This window comes from Chroicocephalus ridibundus, chromosome 1 (assembly GCF_963924245.1).
Source record: "Chroicocephalus ridibundus chromosome 1, bChrRid1.1, whole genome shotgun sequence".
NCBI classification, from domain to species: domain Eukaryota; kingdom Metazoa; phylum Chordata; class Aves; order Charadriiformes; family Laridae; genus Chroicocephalus; species Chroicocephalus ridibundus.
The window spans coordinates 139131909-139152533 of record NC_086284.1 but is presented as its reverse complement, the minus strand read 5'-3'; the positions used below and the strand labels follow the sequence as shown (position 1 = coordinate 139152533).

Genomic DNA, 20625 nt, shown 5'->3' with positions numbered 1-20625 from the left:
GGCAAAAACTTGTTTATATCACAGCAAAGAAACTTCAAAGGAAAAAGCTGGTAAATTAATTTCAGCTGCCACTTTTTCAACAACCGTTTGGAAGCCAAGAGCACTTGAGATTTGGGAAGGGGTGGTGAAAGGAACATCTCACTGTGTTTATTAAGGGAGGTTTGATTGACCTGATTTAATCCATTCCCTTAACACCTTTTATTCGAAACAGACACTCAAATAATAGATTGACTTTTCAATCAGTAAGTATCTCTCAAAGGATTCAAAGAAAGAAACAAACAAAAATAGCTGAGATCTTGACAGTACATGGATACATAGATCCATGACAAAAACGCATAAAAAAAAAAAAAACAGAAAGGAAACTGCAGTTTGTGCTCTGAATTCCTCTTCTGTAAGAAGCAAAGAGAAGCTAGATAAGCTAATTCTACTTCTCAGTACTACTCAAGATTAGAGTCTGTCACTGCCAAAAATTGTGATGTTGGAACCTGAAACACTGAAGTTTTTTTAACCTGAAACCTCGAGAGGCTCTGGAGATACAATTATAGAATCATAGAATTGTCAGGGTTGGAAGGGACCTTAAAGATCATCTAGTTCCAACCTCCCTGCCATGGGCGGGGACACCTCCCACTAGATCAGGTTGCTCAGAGCCCCATCCAGCCTGGCCTTAAAAGCATACAGTTCTCCTAACAGTCTCCTCCAAAAGGTGTAAGAATACTTTATTATAGTTTTATGCCTGCCATTTTCCTTAGTTTTATCCAAAAGCACAGTGTGATCTCCATTTCAAAATGTTAACGGTCCCTCTAGTAACACTTGCGAATGTTGTATTCTTTATTTTGTATTATTTGCTGCATTAAAAAGAGAGTTTATGGAACCACGGGTCTGTCAGTAGTTGACCAGAAAAAGATGAGAAAAATTGAACTACAACTAGAATTTCCACACAAAATTATTCAGAAGTAACAAAGTGTATTTCTTATTTTTAGTAAGACAACCTAACCAAATGAATTTTTCTTTTTAAGAAATACACTTAAGCTTTAGTATTCTGAAGTATCCAATGTGCTCTTTTCAGAGAACACACAAGCCAAAGTTGCTGGCTAGTTCAAATAAGAAAGGATACAGGTTATTCACATTTCACTGTTAGCCAAAATCAAAAAGGGTAGGATCTGTTGTGGCTAAAGAAAAGCACATTTTGATCATTCTGACAGTAATAGGAATTTACTTATCAAAACATTGTCAGAGAGGCAGATGAAGAGCTTTCGACACAGAAAATTACCCTGGCTGGCATCAGTGAAAAAAGAAAACAAACACTCCCCCCTCCCAAGAAAAAAACCCTCGACTTTTGGATTTCTAAGAAAATTTCTTCAGTATTATTTGCTTCTGGGCACATCTCTCCTTCCCTTTTTATAGACTTTCCCCGGAACATCAGGTTGGGAACAAATACAGAACAGTAACTAAGTCGTTAGTAAGACTGAACTGTTGGAGCTGTACTAGCCACAGTCTTCCTGGAAGTATGAACATACAGATACTGCTCAAAGGAAAAGCACTAAGAGTCAGTTTAATCAAAACAAGTATTTTGTACACGTTGTTTAAATATCTCGAGAGAAATGCTTTTAAATGGTCAGATTATGGAAATCTGACCTAATCATGAAATTGAACTTTCATCATGAGTAGCCCTAGGACTTGATGGGACTACTAGAAAAATAAGAAACCCAGTAAGCACTGAAAACAGGAGAGTCACAAGCTAGCCCAAAAATGTTGACTGGTTCAGAGAAAGCCAAGAGTACTTTCCTATTCAAGTAAATACCACTATGCATCCTGAAACAAGGAACTTTACAATCAATAAACTTGTTCAAATAGGTGTCACCACAAACAATGGCAATAAAAATTCACCTGGGCAGGTAAATCTAATTCTTGACCTCAGCAACCTAGCATTCTCGTGCTAGTCTCTAGGCAGAAATTTTTTTCCCCCCTCCCTCGCTCATCTAATTGTTTAGTTAAAAACTAAAAGGAAGCTAAGATCAGTTCTCAGCAGCATTGCAGTCACAAGAAGAGATCACAAGATCACACAACTAGGACTGTGCCATATTACCAAAAATAAAAAGTACAAAAAAATTAACTTTAGAAGTAATGGGGGAGGAAAAATAAAGTAAAATATAACAAAATAAAAAATAAAACTAAAATTAATTATAATTAAGTAAAGATTAAACATCAATTCTCTAATTCTAAAACAACTTGAGAAAACATAAAAGTATGACATATACATATAGACAAAATCTTTACAGCTTTAACAGTAACAAATTTTTTGTAGAGAACCTTCCTGCTACTGTTTCCTACTTTCCTGTCTAGCACTATCAGCATGGCTTTAACTTTTAATAACTCTTTAACACACTTATCTCTCTTGCAGACCACACCAAAGCAGTATGGTGTCTCCCAGTTACAAGATTTAAACATAATTTAGAAATTATTTTGCTTCAAAGTCTGTATCATAGAAATCCAAGGACCTTTTACTCTTAAAAGGCAATTTAATCTAAATTTGCACACAAAATATACAATTCTAAGATATTTAATACATCAAGCTCCCATACTGAAACATAAAAATTGTGAGTTTACCTGTTCTTCAATAACAGCTGGCTTTGTAACATTGTTGGCTGTTTGAATAGCTGTTGCCACGTTATCACCTGATAAACTGAATGAGTCAGAAGAAACGAGGCAGGAAGAAGGCACAGAGTGCTCCAGAAGAACATCAGGAGATATACGGACTTCAGACACTAATACAAAAAAAAAAAAAAAAAAAACAAAACAGAAAATATACACACTTTATGAAGAAGCATTCAAACGCTAATTCTGTTTCTGAAATCTATACCTAGCAAAACCTGTCACACTAGCAACAAGTATCATCATACGTCAATCGTAAGGTTATGTACCTCTTACAATCTAATTGCATTGAAGCGTAATTCCATACAAAGTTCCTCTATTTTTGAGTCCTATCAACTTAGGGGCGCTCAAAATCATAGGTCATACTGAATTTAGACTTATACACAGGTTTCATAAGACAATGACCATCAAAGGCAGCAGTTTTAGGTTTTTCTCTTTCCACTCGCATAATTTTTCAGCTTCAGCAAGATCTTTAATAAGTTTAAGTCAACTGTAAAACCATACTTAAAATCTCCTAAATTTTATAAATTTTAAAGGTAAAAAAATCCTCAACTGTCTCAGAAGACATATAAAACAGCTTACGAAGACACATGATAGAAGCAGTTTTACATTTTATAAGAGATCAAAAGATCTCAAAGTAAATAACAGATAGCAAAGATAACAGATAGCAAAGATAACAAAGTAAATAACTCTCTAGCTAATAAAACTTAAGTGTAATTTATACTGGAATGAGAGATCTCCCCTAACAATTTCCAGTTATGCCATAAAAATCCTGAACAGTGGATCATCGTTATCAACTCAGCACAATAGAAACTTGAGCACCTTTAAGGAAAATTCAGACATAAACTAAATAAAAAGAAAGGAGAAGAGATAGCCTTTTTTAATTTAACAGCAAAGTGCTGCAAACTTTGATATGGTTAGCTACAGGTATGCCTTTGCAGTAGACAAAAAAGTATAGAAAAAGCAGCTCACATTATCATTACAAATCTGATAAAACGTGAAAGATGCCACCAGCCCAGAGTAAGGTTCAGTCTCTCAATATCACTGTTTAATACTGTACAAGTATGCATACACAGCGCAAACAACTGCGTATATTGGCCTAAAGACATTCAAAAGGACACACTAGTCCTTAAACCCAGGCGCTCTGTGTCCCATCTTCTTTACCTCCAAGTTCTGGGTTTCAGGTTAACATAGAGGAACATACAAACCTCATCTAACAAAAAGAAGAAACAAAATAGACCACAAGACAGAAGAATATCAGGATGCTAATTGCAGCAACAGCAGATTTGGACATGTGGGGAAAAAAAAAAAAAAACAATGAAAACTCCCCAGCCTAGCGTAAAATGGAAACTTGGATGAAAAGCCTAGAGGTTAGCACTTCAGCAAACAGAACAAGAATAAATTTAGGTAACCAGGACAAAACAAAGGACTGGGACACAACTGCATCTTTAACAGTAAACTCTTCTCCAGAATTGGAAATGGGACTTTTAAGGCTTCCTTTATGTACCATATTTGTGAAACACCCCTCCCCTTCCATATATCTGCTTAAAAAGGCAGCTTCCTACAACCAATACCTACTAAGATGACAGATAATACGACCTTTTTGCTTCTAAAAAAACAGTGAAGTCTCTGTTTTATGCTATCACTTAATACCCTGAATTTCAGTTTGACATAAATTTCCAGCAGATGGAAAACCAACTAAAATTCTGAGTAGACGAGCTGTTTCTCTTACTAAACAGTCAAGTAAGAAGGAAAAACCTAGCATGACACTGATCCTTGTGGTGTTAGCGTTCAACCTTTGGTGATGTTAGCGTTCATCCTTTGGTGATCTTCACCATAGTATAATCATAGTTCACATAAATAATTCATCACAAAAGTAAATACCAAAACTGAGTTTGGATACCAATGAGGAATGGACACTCAGAGATTAAAGCTTAAGGTATTCTTATATTTTGGGATATACAATACTAGACATAAGACTTAATTTTTCAAATAATACAGTTTTATGTGGAACCTTCTAAAATCAAATCGAGCTTTCAGTGATTCCAGTTATAGTAATGAATGCTTAGAATTTGAGAGGCACAAAAAAAACAGAAACAAAAAACCCACCTCTTAAGTTGTCAAAATAAAGCCTAGGAAATGAGGAGAAACAACTGGTGACCACCTCTGAACACTGTGGTTTAAAATTATTCAACTAAATACATGACGTTGCAGAAGACAAGAAGAGGCAGCAATTCTCCAAGGTATCACTCAAACTTCTTTTTTTACAGAAACACTTGTTAAGAGATTCATAAACTGAACATTCCTAGAATTACATGTGCTATGTCTGTAATTCAAGCCTCTTAATTCATTCCTCTTGTGTACCTACTGGTGAAATTACATTAGCATTTTAGTTCAACTCAAAATTCACTTACGAAGATGACCCCTCAATCATTCCTGCCTACCATGCCTTGGCTATCATAATGGAACAATTTCAGAACCTCTGAAACAAAAACTTGCCTCTGATAAAGCTATCTAACTGGACTCCAACAGCTAATGGATGATCAAGTCCACAGGACCAGGTTAATGCTAGTCTGAAGGTAAAACTCCGGAATTCCATCTAGTATGGATATATTAGCTTTTCAGTACCACTTTACATATCCTCTCCTCTTCAGCTGCTGCACCACCTGCTATGATACACAGCCATTCTGATAATAATGACAAAATATTCTTCCACAGTATCCTGCCCTGATGCAACCTATCTCTAACTTCTTCAGTAAGCAAGGCAGGAGTCTGACAGGCCTGATGACTTTCCAACAAAAATGTTATTGCTCATCGATCTGCTGCAGTGCTATAAAGAAAAGCAGGTATATCAAAAGTCATATGTCCGAGAAGGCTGAAATAAGATGCAGATATAAGTTATTGCCAGAACTGTACGTTAAAAAAAAAAAATCTGATAGTTTCTGAACCCTTGACTTCCCAATATTCTGTCATAGGTTTGTATGTAAGAACTGACAAAACCATGCAGTTTGTTAATAGAAGCAGAGATCAGTAACAGTCTGCCATCCTGCTCATGCAAGAAAAACTCTATTACCTTTATCTTACCAATGAAGCTCAAACAATTATTAAAATCACTGGGGGATCAGAAATTCTGAAAACAAAATCAAGTGGATGAACACGAACCGTTAAATCAACATTCTCTATGAGTTGTATACTCAACTGTATATATTGAGTATATATATACACTCAGTATACTCAGATATATATAGAGAGATATATATATACACACACACATATATATATATAACTTCAGTATACTCAGTTGTATACTGAAGCTCATACTGAGCTTCAGAATGAAGACATTAGATATCAAATACACCACTGAAAAAAATAAGCAAAAGTAACATTTACTAGTTGGATGTTATTTATATCCAGCAATTAAGACATCATATGTCAGCAGGGCTCTGAGGAAAAGACCGTATAATAATTTTTGGCATACTTTTGTAGAACGTTGCAAACTACTTGCAGGTTAGTTCCCCCACATGTAGGTTTCACATGTTAAAAATAAAAAACCCAAGAAACAAAAACCAAATTTCCATCCTCAACTACCCATTTCTTCAATGATACAATTCAATGACCCTTTAAGTTATACTGTATACACCATAAACTGTATCACTGAACATTTTCAGTTAAAAGTAACAGACAGAAAGTTTAAGACTATGCGTGTGCAAATTTCGGTGATCTGCTTAAATCCCAGCCTCACATATGGTTGCTCAAGCACAGCTGTAAGAGACAGGAAATTGTATTCCACGAGGCAGGAATTTCTGTCAACTCTAACATCAGAGCTAGAACACAGGGTTCTACAGCCTTCATAATGCTTAATAAGCATCTTCGGGAAAAATAAACTGAAAACTACTGTACTGACAGACATCAACCAATTTACATTTGCCAATACACAGCAAGCTAGCACACAACAGAATACGTCAAATGCATTCTAAAATACATAAGCAACAAACACCCAATAAAGTTGTCATTGAAAACCAACTTAATTTATGAGAGAACAGAATCTGTTAAAAAAAAAAAATAATCTTTCCTGCAAAACAAAAAGCGAAAACTAATAAATTTAATTCAAAATAGACAAATTATTTCCTGTACTTACACAACTTTTAGTTCAATGTAAATGGACAACTATTAGTAAGGGCTGAATTGCTTAAAGAATGAGTTTAGGGATACATTAATAGGTATCAATTGACACCCAATATACCCATAACAAATGCTGTATGCGTCTCCAATGTCATGTTAGCATTCTGCAGAAAAACAAAATGTATTATGAAAAGAAACAACTGAAAACAACCATTTGAACACAATAGCTGCAAACAGCACCCTTCGAGCCATGCAGATGTCTGCTTACATGTCTGCACACTAGTACAGATCACCTCATCTCATACTGAATACACTTCAAAACATCTGTTATTTCTATGCCACAAATAAGACTGCACTTCCAACCCATTGTAAGATGGGGATTCTGTCTTAATTTCACAGAAAAAAGCATCTCTCACCCTCTTATGTTTTGCATTTTTTTTTTAGATAAAAACAGGTTTTGTTTTACTTAGAACAATCCACGACAGATAGATTCATGAGGCTCCATCACAGCCAAAACAGTCCTCCTTTAGTGACTATCTGCTTAGTTTTTTCATCTGCTCCACCACACGAGCTCCTTATAATGTCCAGAGACGAACTCCTCCGAAAATGAAACACTGTCACAGCATGGAGAGACCCAGATCCTGTTCCTGCTATTCACTATAAGCAACAGACGTATTATTCATAACCTTAGAAAAGCAGAGATAAGACCAGAATCTGTTGACATGCAAGCACAGCACTAAATTTTAAGATCCTCTTTACAGGCACATAAGGATACAGAATATAAAAAAACCATAGTTTTTGGGAAAATACAGTTTCCTTATTATTTGTTTTCCTTTATTTCAATCACAAATAAAACTAATTATTCTGTAATGGATGAAAGACAGTAGCACCATAAATAAATAAAAACATTTGAAGAACATGGAGAGCTCATACTGAGACAAATCCTCGTCTTATATTTAAAACTATAATTAGTTTACATAATTTATTCAGCATAATATAATAACAGGCATAAATCTTTAGTTCCTGACCAAAGAATATAATGTGGGTTGGTTTTTTTTTCCTTATGCTGCTAAAATGATGTTTCTTTTTGTGAAAGCTATGAAATCTAGACTAAATTCCCACAACAAAATCACTTGTCAAACAGCAACACCTCCTTAATCTTCTAGTTCTGCAGATATTGTACATTTGTCCGCTATCAATGAACTTTCATTTCTTAAAATCCAGACAGGCACCAGGCATTTGTATAAATTAATAAAAGTAGTTACACAATGTTTCAGCCTCTGCTTGAGATAAAGGATGCATATTTATTTTCTAACTTTAAAAACTGCTTAAGTAAAAGAGATCATCCTCCCCAAAGCAACTAAAAAACTTTATCACAGTCAAAAAAAAAAATCTAACGGAGGAAGAAAATAGGTCTTGAATATGTTGCAAGTTTCTTTTTGCATGTTTTCCCATCATTTACAACAGAACTTCCATACTCAAAAGAAAAAATATCCTTTGAGTGAAGAAGCTCCATTTCTTCTTCCCTTGAGATGACAAACAACCTTTAAACTGGATAAACTCTACTTCACTTTCATTCATCAAGAAAGTTTAACTTTGAGAAGGGCAGCTTCCCAAAATAATTACTCAGGAACATTCTTATGCTAGGTTTTCACTACTGCTTATTTTTTTATTGTGTACGAACATCTTCTGGATGTTACTGTGTATGAACAACTAATACTGACAGTGAATACAGAAGGACAGCAATATATTATTAAGAATTTTTATAGCAATATTATCAATACCTGTAGGAAATGCTGCCCAAGCAATAGCAGGGGATGTAGTCTGCTTTTCACCATTTCCGAACTCATAACTCTCTGCTGCCTAGAATTATGAAAAAATTATTGTTACATATTTTACAAAATGCTATAAATTCCTATAAAAACAGTTGAAAGTAGTTAAATTTAAAAGTTACGTCATCCAAATAACATACCTCAAACCCTCCAAAGTCATCGTCGTCCATCTTTCAACCGGTACTGGAATATAGCAGAAATCTTGATTTAAAAACAAAACAAAAAACACCCCACTAAAATGTTATATCCCCTTTACTCATAAAATAGCAATAAAAGCTTTGTAAAATCAAAGGTACAGTGTTCATTTTAAAGGACAGACTTGTGTAGAACAAGTCACTGTGGTCAAACCCTAAAAGCCCAGCAGCAGAAGTAATACAATGCTCTTCAATCCAGGAAAGTGGGTATATTTCATTGGCCAGTCTTATAAGAGAAATGTGCTGATTTTATGATCAACTAGGAGTCAAAAGACAAAATTAGTCATGTATTTATACTTCAGTTACATGGCAGATGAGTAGAGACTTTCTCTCGGATACAACTGCTACCTAGGTTATCTACATGCTCTTCAAAAACCTCATCACATTCTCTTTTAGAAATGAGTATTCAGTCTTTCATTCAAGTACCCATTTCCACAGGTTAACTGAAGTCTTCCATACTTGTAAGTTCTACAAAAGATTAAGGGATCTAAATAAGAACTTTTTCACAGAAAGGATGTAAGGGTTGGAACTGCAAGATCTCTCTTAAGAAGCACTTTTTTACTGATCAAGACAAAGAAAATGGGTATTTTACAACGGAATTTGAGTATCTTCAAGGGAAAAGACAAGCACTGCCCATCAATATTGTCAAACATCTTTTGAAAGCAAGAATATAGAAAAAGCATTCCAAGATAGGAAAACAGAAAGATGGTACTCTAAAAGCTGTATCTATTGCTCTTAATTATAGCAGGCAAGTCTCAAGTACCTCAACAAATGGTACTGAAAACAGTAAACAACCTGGTCTGGATATATATTAAAAAAAAAAAAAAAAAAAAAAAGGTCATAAGTAGGATTCCTGACCATCAGATCCCAAAAGAAAGAACTTCCTCCATTAATAATGAAGATCATCCAATTAAATGCAATCGTGATCTACCATGTACTTCGCAGTTCTGTGTTTATGATTTAAAATATGAAAATATTTTTCATTGTTAAGTTGCTTTTCCAAATCAGCTCTGTGATTAAATCCAAAAAGATTTCCTGCTTTCCCCATCTCTTCTTAGCTGTTTGGCAACATCAGCACAAACTACAACTTAGAAAAAGACTGTGGTGAATTTCTGGAAATTTTTCTGCTACCACAGAGGTCCTTCGCTAGGTTTCATGGAGGGGCTGATTTAGATCTTACAAACTGATCAGCATTTTTGAGCCATAGCCCTGAATTCTGTGGCATTTTGATATATTTATAGTTAAATTGCAATTCCTTTCACAAAAATGCAGAATAAGTTACTGAGCTAATGAAAGTAACTCAAGATATATATGGCTGTTCAAGAAGGGTATTATATGTATTCAAAAAAAATAAATCATTCTGATACATGAATGAAGAATTATCCAAAAAAACCTTTTGGGTCTTTACAGAATAGGAAAATATTTGAAGAGTTAATTGACTTCAGTTAAAATAGACTGTAGGCTGGAGAAACTTTTATTACTGTGAAAGCATACGCTCAGAAACAGAAGAATTCAAAGGGTTTGGAGGAAGTCTCTGAATTAAAGTATTAGAATGTCAGAAGGAGACACCTTCATTTTATATCCGCGGCTGAAAATTACTACCAAAAAAAGACTTCAGTTCAAACACACATCTTCCAGAGTTTAACAAATCAATTTCCAAGTTCTTATTGATGAACTGAGTTTAAAACACCACTATCACAGTGCAAGCACACAGATTCAGTTACATTAAAGAAGAGTATTGTCCAATATTCCCATGTGTTATAAGAACTAATTATCTTTTTAGGGACTGCAGGATTGCAAGGGGTTTTGTTGGTTTTGTGTTGGTTGGAGTTTTGTGCTGTTTTATTTTTAAGAGAGAAAGAAGGTAGTTGGGTATTTTTCCCAACAGTGTTAACCTTAACCAGTCACACATTCACGCGTTGCATTAACATTCAGAGCTTTAATATATAACTGAAAAAAATAACATGCACACACAAACAGCAGCGATGGAAGTTGTATAGATAGAACATCACTGCTGAAGCAGACAGCAATGCACAAACAGCTGAGAACATCAACATATTCATGCTACCTACTATTAAACAGACTGGTGATTTATACAAGTAGTGCAAAATGCAACATTCAAGAAGCAATCAGAGCAGTCAGCTGGAGAAAGAGAGGCTTTAGAAAGGCACATAGATATTTTATCCATGCACAATATGTCACATAGTCCTCCAGGCTCTACGCAAAGTTACTTTAGAGGACCCAGCAGATTTTCTCCTCCAAGAGCAAGAGACATTATTCCTCTCGTCACAGAACGGGTTATGCCTCAACTGGGGAAAGTACATTCCATACTCAGCTCTGTGTTTTACAAAGACAAACTGGAACAAGTTCAGAGGAGTGCAACAGGAATTAAAGCAATTTTGGAAAGGCACACTAAAATTTAGAGGCTTTTTTTTTTTTAAAAAAAAAAAGGCAAACAAAAATAGCTATAAAGTACAAAAAATAATGTTCTAAGAAGTGATTAACTACTTTCATGTATCACCAAATGTAGCACTGACACGAGGTAATAAAGGACAGAAGCCTCTGTAGGCAAAATGTGTATTAAATACTAGCGAGGCTTTCCAGGAACGCAACATAAACCCCTACAAAAAAATGTGTAAGAACCTGTGTATACATAAAACAGAAGTAACGTTTGATAGAGAAAAAGGATGGAGAGCAGAAGAAAAAAAAAAAGAGACCAACTTGTTATTGAATCCATCATCTCTGTTATTACATTTCATATACAGTTTTCGTAAGCCTGGTAATGATCACAAGACTATTTTGACCTAAGATTACCTTACTCCACAAATTTTAACACAGACATTTCATGGCTGTAACCACCTGATTAATCTATGAATTATTCCACACATCATTTAAACGGAATAAAGGAGAAACAGACTCCAAGCAAGTCTCAGTAGTATCAATGGTGTTTTCATGCCTAAATGTGAATCATCCAATAGGAGTTCTTTGGAGATCCCACAGGAATTCTACGCTAAGTGATTCTCAACCAGTTAGGAAGGACTGTTTGCTATTTGTCCTTGTATAATGTATACTCATACATGTGCACGCACCTCCGTTTTCAAAAACAAAGCTAAGTTTTTAGTCCATCAAAAAGAAATCATGATTTGTTTATGTGTTTTGCTGTATCCAACAAAGAAAAAAACCAAAATCAGAATGAAACTGGCAAATTTAGCATATATCACAAGTAAGCAGGAAGCAAATTAGGATAGAAAGAGTGAATTAATTCTTGAGGGATGCTGGCATAATGCACTTCAAAAACTCAAAGGCTGAGGTGCTCTTTTCAAAGAGTGATAGTGCAAGAGCTCTTACTAGGAGAGGTCTTTCCAAAAAGATGTTTTTTCTTGCATATAAAGAAAGGGGTGCCTTCTGCAAGAACGGAACAGGGCCAACCCAATGCTTTAGGAACTGTTTGGAAAAAAATTAAATCAAGCCTATTTTTAGCTAGGAGTCCTCAAAAGTATACATGCATTTAGCTCGAAAAAAAATGTTTAAAATGTTAAAATAATTCGTTATAAGCTTAATCGATAACAATGCTGAAAATATGACCAAATACACAATTTCTCAATTCCACCCCTTATTCTGGTGATGGAAATGCATTTCTGGTATAAATAAACAGCAGAACTATCCTAACACTTCACACAGAACTGAAACAATTTTGGGAGCAGCATTTTTTAATCAATCATGTATTCCAAAATGGGTAATCAGACTTTTCTTTTCTCACAGACTAGGAACATTATTTGTGGCACCGGAATAGGAAAGAATACATTAAGTCCTGACAATCTGCAGAACGATTTAAAAAATAACACAAAAAACCTAAACAACCCACACAGTCTTACCATGACTAAATGTGGTCTCTTAAAATATGTCTGATACTGGAATTAAGTAACTGTAAAATTGGGCAACAAGAAGTCAACCTCAGAATTACAGATTCATAGAAATTATGGTTGGAAAAGACACAGTAGGTCATCCAGCCCAGGCCATTTCCAAAACATTACAGTTCTCAAGACAGTCATGTCCTAAAAGGCTTGAGAAGCTCTCCAGCACACTCCTGTGAAAAGAAGGAAACTTTTCATGGACCACGAGTACATAAGTCACTGCTTTTCCAGCAGTTTTTATTCCTCACATCATACAATAATTTAGGCCAGAACTCAGACCAGCAGCTCATACAACCCAAGCTCCTGCTCAAAGCAGGGTCAACACTGCATTCGGATCAGGTTGCCCAAGACTTCCTTCTCTATGACTGATCACAATGCATGATGAATATATTCAAACACAGACACTGAGATCCTTGCAAGCTTTCCTACATAAAATGCAGTCACCAAAGCCTGACCATCAGCTTCACATAGGTCATGAGAACTTTGGGAAATGCACTTAACTGACAGACGTACCAAAATCATGGTTTTATACTCAGGAAGACCAAGAGTCATTCATAAGGAATAAGACAGAAAAACATACACTGGGAAAAAAAGCCTCTCTTCCCCGTTCCAACAGTTAGGAGGAGGAGGAATGGTGTAATCCCACCAGAAATCCCTGTATTCTTCACATCCAAAAGGCAAAAATGGTAGAGAGACCATGCACTGAATTAAGAAGAATTCTTCATTCACTTAAAAGTCCACCTCAGGATAGTAAGAATTCAAATTAATCAAGTCTCAATCTATTAGTTGATAAATCAAATATAAATTTGCCTCAGTAGCAAAAACAACTAATTTTGCCAGGTACATTCAACTGGACAATATACTGCCTGCAATTTTGTGTAAGTAGCTAACTTACTTGCAGAACTTTGTACATTTTAAAGGAACAACTTACAGGGCATATTGCTGTCTGTTTTGTCAGAGCAGTATATGTGGAGCTGGCTGAGGGTGGGGCTGCTGTATTTGTATTTCTGGCAAACACTGTCAGTGGTTAACCCCTACCTATGACAACGTATGGGTTTTACTTGCATGGTTATGCTTACTAAATGACTCATTCAGTTTGTTCAATCTAGGACAGGCTTATTAGCTGTTTCTTCACCGGACATAACGCAGACTGCATTATTTGAAGAATAAGTCTTTGGTCGAAACTGCAGGCTCCAAAAAGCCTATCCAAAATAAATATGAGATTAAAAAAACCCAAAAACAATAAAATGAAAAAGTAGTCATTTAGAAAGCATATATACTGGCAATACCTTTGTGATAAAGAGCAAAACAGATGATAAATTTCTGTATCACGAAGTTCTAATCAGCTCACGTGTACTTTTCCTCATGGCTCTTCTGCCAAAGCTCCAAGCACCTTTTAGCAAGTTTAAAACACAAACTTTCTTCTTTTTACCCAGCTGATACAGACTTTTCTCCTGATCTACACCAACTGCAGCTGCAGGACAAACAACTTATGGTAGCTACAAAGTCATTAATTAGAAATTTTTGATTACAGAATACACATACCCCAAAGGATACATAGCCCAAGAAAAAACAGAGTATGGATGTACAACATAATCAAAACTAACTTTAGAGCATCTGTAAAATTTTCTTAAAAAAAATAATCTTACTTTTCTCACTTCACTCCTGCTTGAGATCTCAGCACTAAAAGTAATTTGTTTAATAACACTTAGACCATAAGCAGATTAATACTTTTCATTTATTATGGCCAGGAATTCAGTGGCATGAAAAACAATATAAACATTACCAAAGACCACTGTCAAAACTAAAATTGAACAATAGCTACTGGCAGAGGTTTTGGGGGTTTTTTGTTTGGTTTTTTTTGGTTTTGTTTTTTGTTTTGTTTTTTTTTTTTTTTTGCGATTGAGATTGTATTTTTTGAGATTGTATTCTAACTTCCCTTCCTAGCAGTAAAGCTAAATTCTTTTAGCTTATCTGTCAGGTATCAATTTCTAAAAATGGTAGCTGTAATCAGGTACTGAAATCCAGGTGATTTGTCCTTTTTTTCTTCAAAAAGAATGAAACAATATGATGCAGTAATTCTGTATCCTTCAAATCAATGGAGAGTTCAATCCTTTTAGTGTTTTATTTTTATAACTTCCAATTCTGTAATTTACCTCAGCAATATCTTGTTTGCAATGAAAAGCTTCTCCAGACTTTTTTCCCCTCCCGTATTAAGTAGCTGACTATACAGTAAAATTGAATGGAAAAATTTCCTACAGAGATAGCATGATCCATGTGGTTAACTTTCACTTAGTGGTTTGTTATTTAATGAATAGAATTCATAGTCTTGTTACAGAAAAAGAGTATTCTGTATTGGTTTTAACCAGAAAGCTCTTAACAGCTCCTAAATTCTGCATTAAATTTTCAGTATTTATCATCTGCATCTAACAAGGAAAGTATACAATTGAGCAGGGGCTAACATCACAAGACCATGAGGACATGAGACCAGAGGGAGATTTCGGACTGTCTTTCAATTTGGAAAGTTAGACTGCATTCATAATTACAATGAACATGATTTTAAAAAATCTTGGAAGTAACAAAATTAACACAAGATTTACATAAGAAACTAAGAGTTTGTGCCAAAAAATATAACAAACTAGTTACACAAGAAGAAATTAGGCTAATTATTTCCTCTGAGATACTTGAAGTTCTTTGACTGTTAAGCAATATGATCGAGTGCTTATTAATGAATTTTGGGTAAGCTATAATTTTTCAATGAGATATCTATAAGACTTCTGTCTAGAACCAAAAGGTAAACATTAGGAAGACGTTTTAAGAAGAAACAGAAATATAAACTTTCTATCGTTTCAGACAATGAAATGGCCAAATAAACTTGGAAATCCAATTAAGTTTTCTACTTTTTTAAAAGTGGGGGGGTTTATGGTTCTCAATTTTTGGTTTGGGTTGTTTTGGGGGTTTTTTAAGTCATTTTAAACCACAACACAAGGTAAACACAGCTTCAAAATTTTAAGTAAAAGGAGAAAATCAACTACTTTGGAAAGTATCATTTAATATTATTTGAACCAATGAACTGTTGCCAAATGCATATAGCATCCACATCTCTATATTAAGAGATGCAAAATTTGATTTCATGCTACATTAGAAAAAGAAAGCCTACTTCTCTCTCTTTTTTTTTTTTTTTTCCTTGAAGTAAAGCATCTAAATCCCTGCAGGTATGCAAACTTATGTCTGTCTGTACATACAAGTTGTTAAGGTGGTTAGATGAGGGGACTGAGAACCTGTAACATCTAAGATCCAAGGCTGAGACTGAAACAAGAGTATTTCTCTTCTTCACTCAAACAATTGCCTTTTTATCTTTCAATCAAACAGACAATACCAAGGCTGTACGCCCTACCCCTATCATGAGATAGTGAAAATCAGGTATCACCAAAACACCAGTGTTCTCCATCATGTTACAGTGTATACTTAGTCATATAATGGGATATGTAGAAAATCCCCACCACCATGAAGCATTACACCTATAAGCTCCACAATGAAAGGCACAACAACATCACAGTAATTACCTGTATTTGAACATACAACAGAAGCATGCCCAATCTCATATTAAAAGGAAGAGACTTCAAGGTTATGGGGAAAAAAGAAAGAGACGACAACACAGAACACATCACAGCAATTTTCTCCTGGGAAGTGAGGCTGGTTCATTTCAATCCCAGTACTGCCTTAATAAACACTCATAAATAAAATATCTTTTTAATTAAAAAAAAAAAAAACAACAAAGCAAGCAGATGCAAAACATCACCTATTTTACAGTAGCAGTTGCTTATATTACAATTGATTCAACTGAAATCTATAGGACTTCTAAGATAAATGCAAGTCTGGCCTTTTGTAGCTAATTCTTTTCCACAGCCCAAGTAAATCAATACAATTGAATATATTCAAGGAATCACTGAAGAAATTTGGTTTGGAATCATCTCAGGAGGACACCTGATGCAACCCACCTGAAATCAAGGCCACCTTAGACACTATATCAGGTTGTTTAAGGCCACATACAGTCAAGTTTAGAATTCCTGCAAGGACTCCAGTCTAACAAGGTGACAGCAGTCAAACACTACAGCAGATACGCAGAGACTTTTCTTTTCCTATTCATGTTTGTTGTCTATTAGTTTATCCATTTATTCCAAAGAGTCTCCAGAAAGTTTAAACACTTAGAGATGAGAAGTGCACATTAAGGAATGTGACAATAAAAGTCAAGGATTGATTTACACAAAACAGAATATGTAAAATAAATAAACAGCTAAAACTTTTCTATCAATTCCTACGGTGAATTTAAGAATTAATAAAACAAACAAACAAAACACAAAACCAAACCACAACCACCCCCCAAAACAACCAATAACAAAATTCGTTTTACCGCTTAGTCCTTTTCTCAGGAGATACCCCCTGGACCACTTTTATTTAAAAAAAAAAAAAAAAAGGCATTTTTAGAACAACGAACCACACCATGTGATTAAAAACCAATAAATATAGCTTTTATAAGCATCATAAGGGTGGCAAAATTCTCAACAACTGCATAAAAATCACAAAAAACCCCCAAAACTTCTCCTTTTGATGGATAAAGCCCTTATTAAAGAAATTACAATAAAAATATTCTTTACAAATCATATTCTCATCTGAAAGGTACTGAGCTAATATGAGCAAAAAACTGAAATTCCACAAAAATAGGTATAATCTGGAAAATCAGTTCCACAAAAATTTGTGGTTTAGAACTTGTGGGTCCTCTTCTTCAGCATACACTTTTGGCTTTTTTAAACAGTGCTTAAGGCAGGAAAAAGCAACAAAGTGCAAATGCCAAGTCCATTTCACTTCCCTAGATCAGATACAGCTTCACAAGAAAGAAAGTGAGAGTTCCATTTTTACCCACAAGAACAAAAAGGGCTCTGATAGCTCCTACTGAGAAGGTTAAGTACTGGTTTTCAAATTAACCTAAGACATAGGAGAGGAAAAAAACACCACAGCCTTGTGTGGAAAATGCATTCAAGGACAGGCAATTCCTCAGACATATCCTACAAGAAACTAACCTCAGAAAACTTCCGAAACCATGTTCTGTGAAATCTGCTCTCTGAAAAGCTATTAAGAAATGTATTTGTAAAAGGTATGGTGTACTGAAGTAATTTAGAATGCTATTCTGTGAATAACAAAAAACAAAAGGATACAAACTGTGAGCAAAAGAAACTACTAGTGGGGAAAAAAGGTGCAATATATAGATAGAAACTGCATGACTTTCACTCATTGTTCCTGAAATCTACATATATATAGAATCACCAAATACATGGTGTGTATTTATGTATAGGAAAGAACGAATATAAATTGGGAGAGAAGTGCTTTCTCCTAGATCAATAAAAAGGTGCGAACCCTAGGCCAACATCTAAAATACTACTCTGCTTGTGATTCAGAAATAATTGCTGAGGTTGACTTTAGAGTATTTCCTGAGGTAGAGGTCTACCACATGCATGTAGCATTTTTGTTTCTATACCAGACCACAACCCAGGGACCACATGGGGATTCCATGTGTAACCATAAGTACTCAGAGGATAGCATCATTCAGAAGAAAAAACTTTGCAAGTATCATAGTGGTTGTTTTTAGCACATATTTTCAAATAAAAGGCTGAAGAGAGAAAAGGTCTGTATACTTTGGCTTCCAAATGTCTCGGTCACTGAGATCTATCTACGGCCAGGAAGAAAAAAACCAACAAATTGCTAACAAACCAAATATGGATTTCATTCCAAAGGGTTACCTATTGACATGAGTAATTATAGTAACACATGTGCTTCTTGACTGAGGATCTTTTTTACATTTTTGCCCATGATTCCTTGCCAGCTTGTCCCAACTTTAAGAATTTTCCACTTAGAATATACCAACTTTTTCATTCTAGATATCCAAAGATAAGTTCAAAAAAAAAAAAATAAATCTTATCGACTCCAGCAGAAGTATCATATTACCATATTATTCACCTTATTTCTTTGTCTCCAGAATCTATAGCCATTTTCCCAAGACTTAATTATAACAACTTCAATAACTCAAGATTTTATAAAAAGTCCTTCTGAGGTCTTTATTCTTCACCATAATTGGTTTCTTGTCACCAGAACATGACAAGACTGTTGTTTTGTTTCATCAAAAAAATAACGAATCACACAGCTAATTTTTCAATTTCTCTAATGTCCTTCTATAAACTTCCTCTATCACAAATATCTTTTTCCTTCAAAAGCCACACACTTTTACAAAATGTACATAAACTGCTGTGGTAAGTCTGACAAAGCTGATACAATTCAAGCATATTGTGTTTTCTGAAGGAAAAACCTCTCCCCTCACCAAGCCTTCTCCCCATCTGCCCTCAAAAAACTCTCAAAAAGTAGCTTGAATTAGACTGGAATGAACATTTCTGTTATGCAAATCGAGGCAATAGAATATACCTATAATTAATCAACATCAAGTCCAGATCAACAATCTCTGTAACCCTTATTCAGAATAATGATAATCAGAAGCCCTGGAAATTAGTTTGTACTCTGCAAAAAAAGGTAAGAAAAATGTGACTTGTCATCTGCTAACTAGGTCACAAAGATCACACATCAACGGCCCTGCAAATGCCTAAGCAAAAGTGACCACAGTAGGCTAAAAACTAACTCCCATATATAAAGTATTCTTACTGTACTAGCAACCATAAAATTGGACACAGTTCTCTAAAAGACAAAGCCACGGTGTTTTCAGAGTGGCAGAGGGATCTAGGACAAGATCTATAGGACAAAAGTCAGAATAGTGAAAATTCTGACCAGATATTGTCACAGGCTGCCCACAGACACCGTGGACTCTTCCTCCCTAAAGATATTCAGAACTCAACTGAACCGGGCTCTGAGCCACCTGCTCTAACCAGACCTGCTTTAAGCAGGGGTTTAGACTAGAAAACCTCCAGATGTCACTTCCGTGTATGGTCTATGATTCAATGCTTTCAGTTTTATCCAGAATAGCATCGTTTAAAAATAAACAAGTAAAAAAAAAAAAATCCAAAATCACAGTAGCACAGAAGTAGAGACTGTAAAAAAAGTGAATCCATCTTTGAGACTGTTCTTCAGTTGAACTGTACTACCAACCCAGGATCGTTTTAGGACTGGATTTGCTAATGACAAATGAACCAACTTCAAGAAAGGTGCATCCAAGAAAGAGTACCTCTAGAAATCTTCACTCTTGTAGTAGGGACAAAAGTAGCAAAAACCCAATGAAATATTTTCATCATGAGTTCAAAGAAAACATGTCTTACATAAATCTCTGTACTCAACAGAGATGTTTCTTGAAGAAGGCTGAAGGAAACATAGCATGCTCGATAAACTTAAGAAACAGAGGGTTTAAAAGTAAAATAGAAGGCTCATAGGTATTTCAAATGCATTTCCCCTTAAAATATTAGCAAGATTCAAGAACTTAGACTAACAATTTAAATACTTTCGCTTCTCTGTTCTTTTCTGTTAATATCCAATATTCCTAAATGCAATTGATTCTTTTTACTTTTAAATCACACTAATGTGTTTTACTAGAACTTAGAAAGAGGCGTCTGTATGATGAAGGGACAAGCTTTCCAAGGGTAAAAACCACCAAGTTCTGCCTCAAGGGAACTTTGTCACAGAATTCGATGTCTGAAAATAGAAGGTTTGACACAATCTTAGTAAGACTTAGAGCATCATAGCAACAATTTAATATTGCAACACATCAAGTGAAAACATAAGTCTTTGAATACATGCTGTTATGGATGTGCAGTAACTTGTACAAATAAACATCATTAATGTTAATAAAAGAGTGCTCAAGACCCTACATTTTAAGAAAGAATACACCCTTTACAGAAAAAAAAAAAAAAGGCGGGT

General features: G+C 35.0%; 1 protein-coding gene across 6 annotated transcripts in view; it reads right to left on the bottom strand.

Annotated features, from left to right (window-relative positions):
* CCDC91 (coiled-coil domain containing 91) overlaps positions 1-20625 on the bottom strand; it is a 122554-nt gene that overhangs the window by 84862 nt on the left and 17067 nt on the right. For 3 of the 6 annotated variants that reach the window (XM_063355661.1, XM_063355643.1, XM_063355652.1), the window contains exons 2-4: positions 8747-8789; positions 8559-8637; positions 2608-2765 (exon numbers count right to left, since the gene is read on the bottom strand). In XM_063355661.1, coding sequence (XP_063211731.1) covers positions 2608-2765; positions 8559-8637; positions 8747-8776 — 267 coding nt within the window. In that variant the 5' untranslated portion in view covers positions 8777-8789. Of the gene's footprint in view, positions 1-2607; positions 2766-8558; positions 8638-8746; positions 9308-20625 lie in introns of those variants that run through there. The other 3 variants (XM_063355671.1, XM_063355680.1, XM_063355691.1) reach the window with 3 other exon arrangements.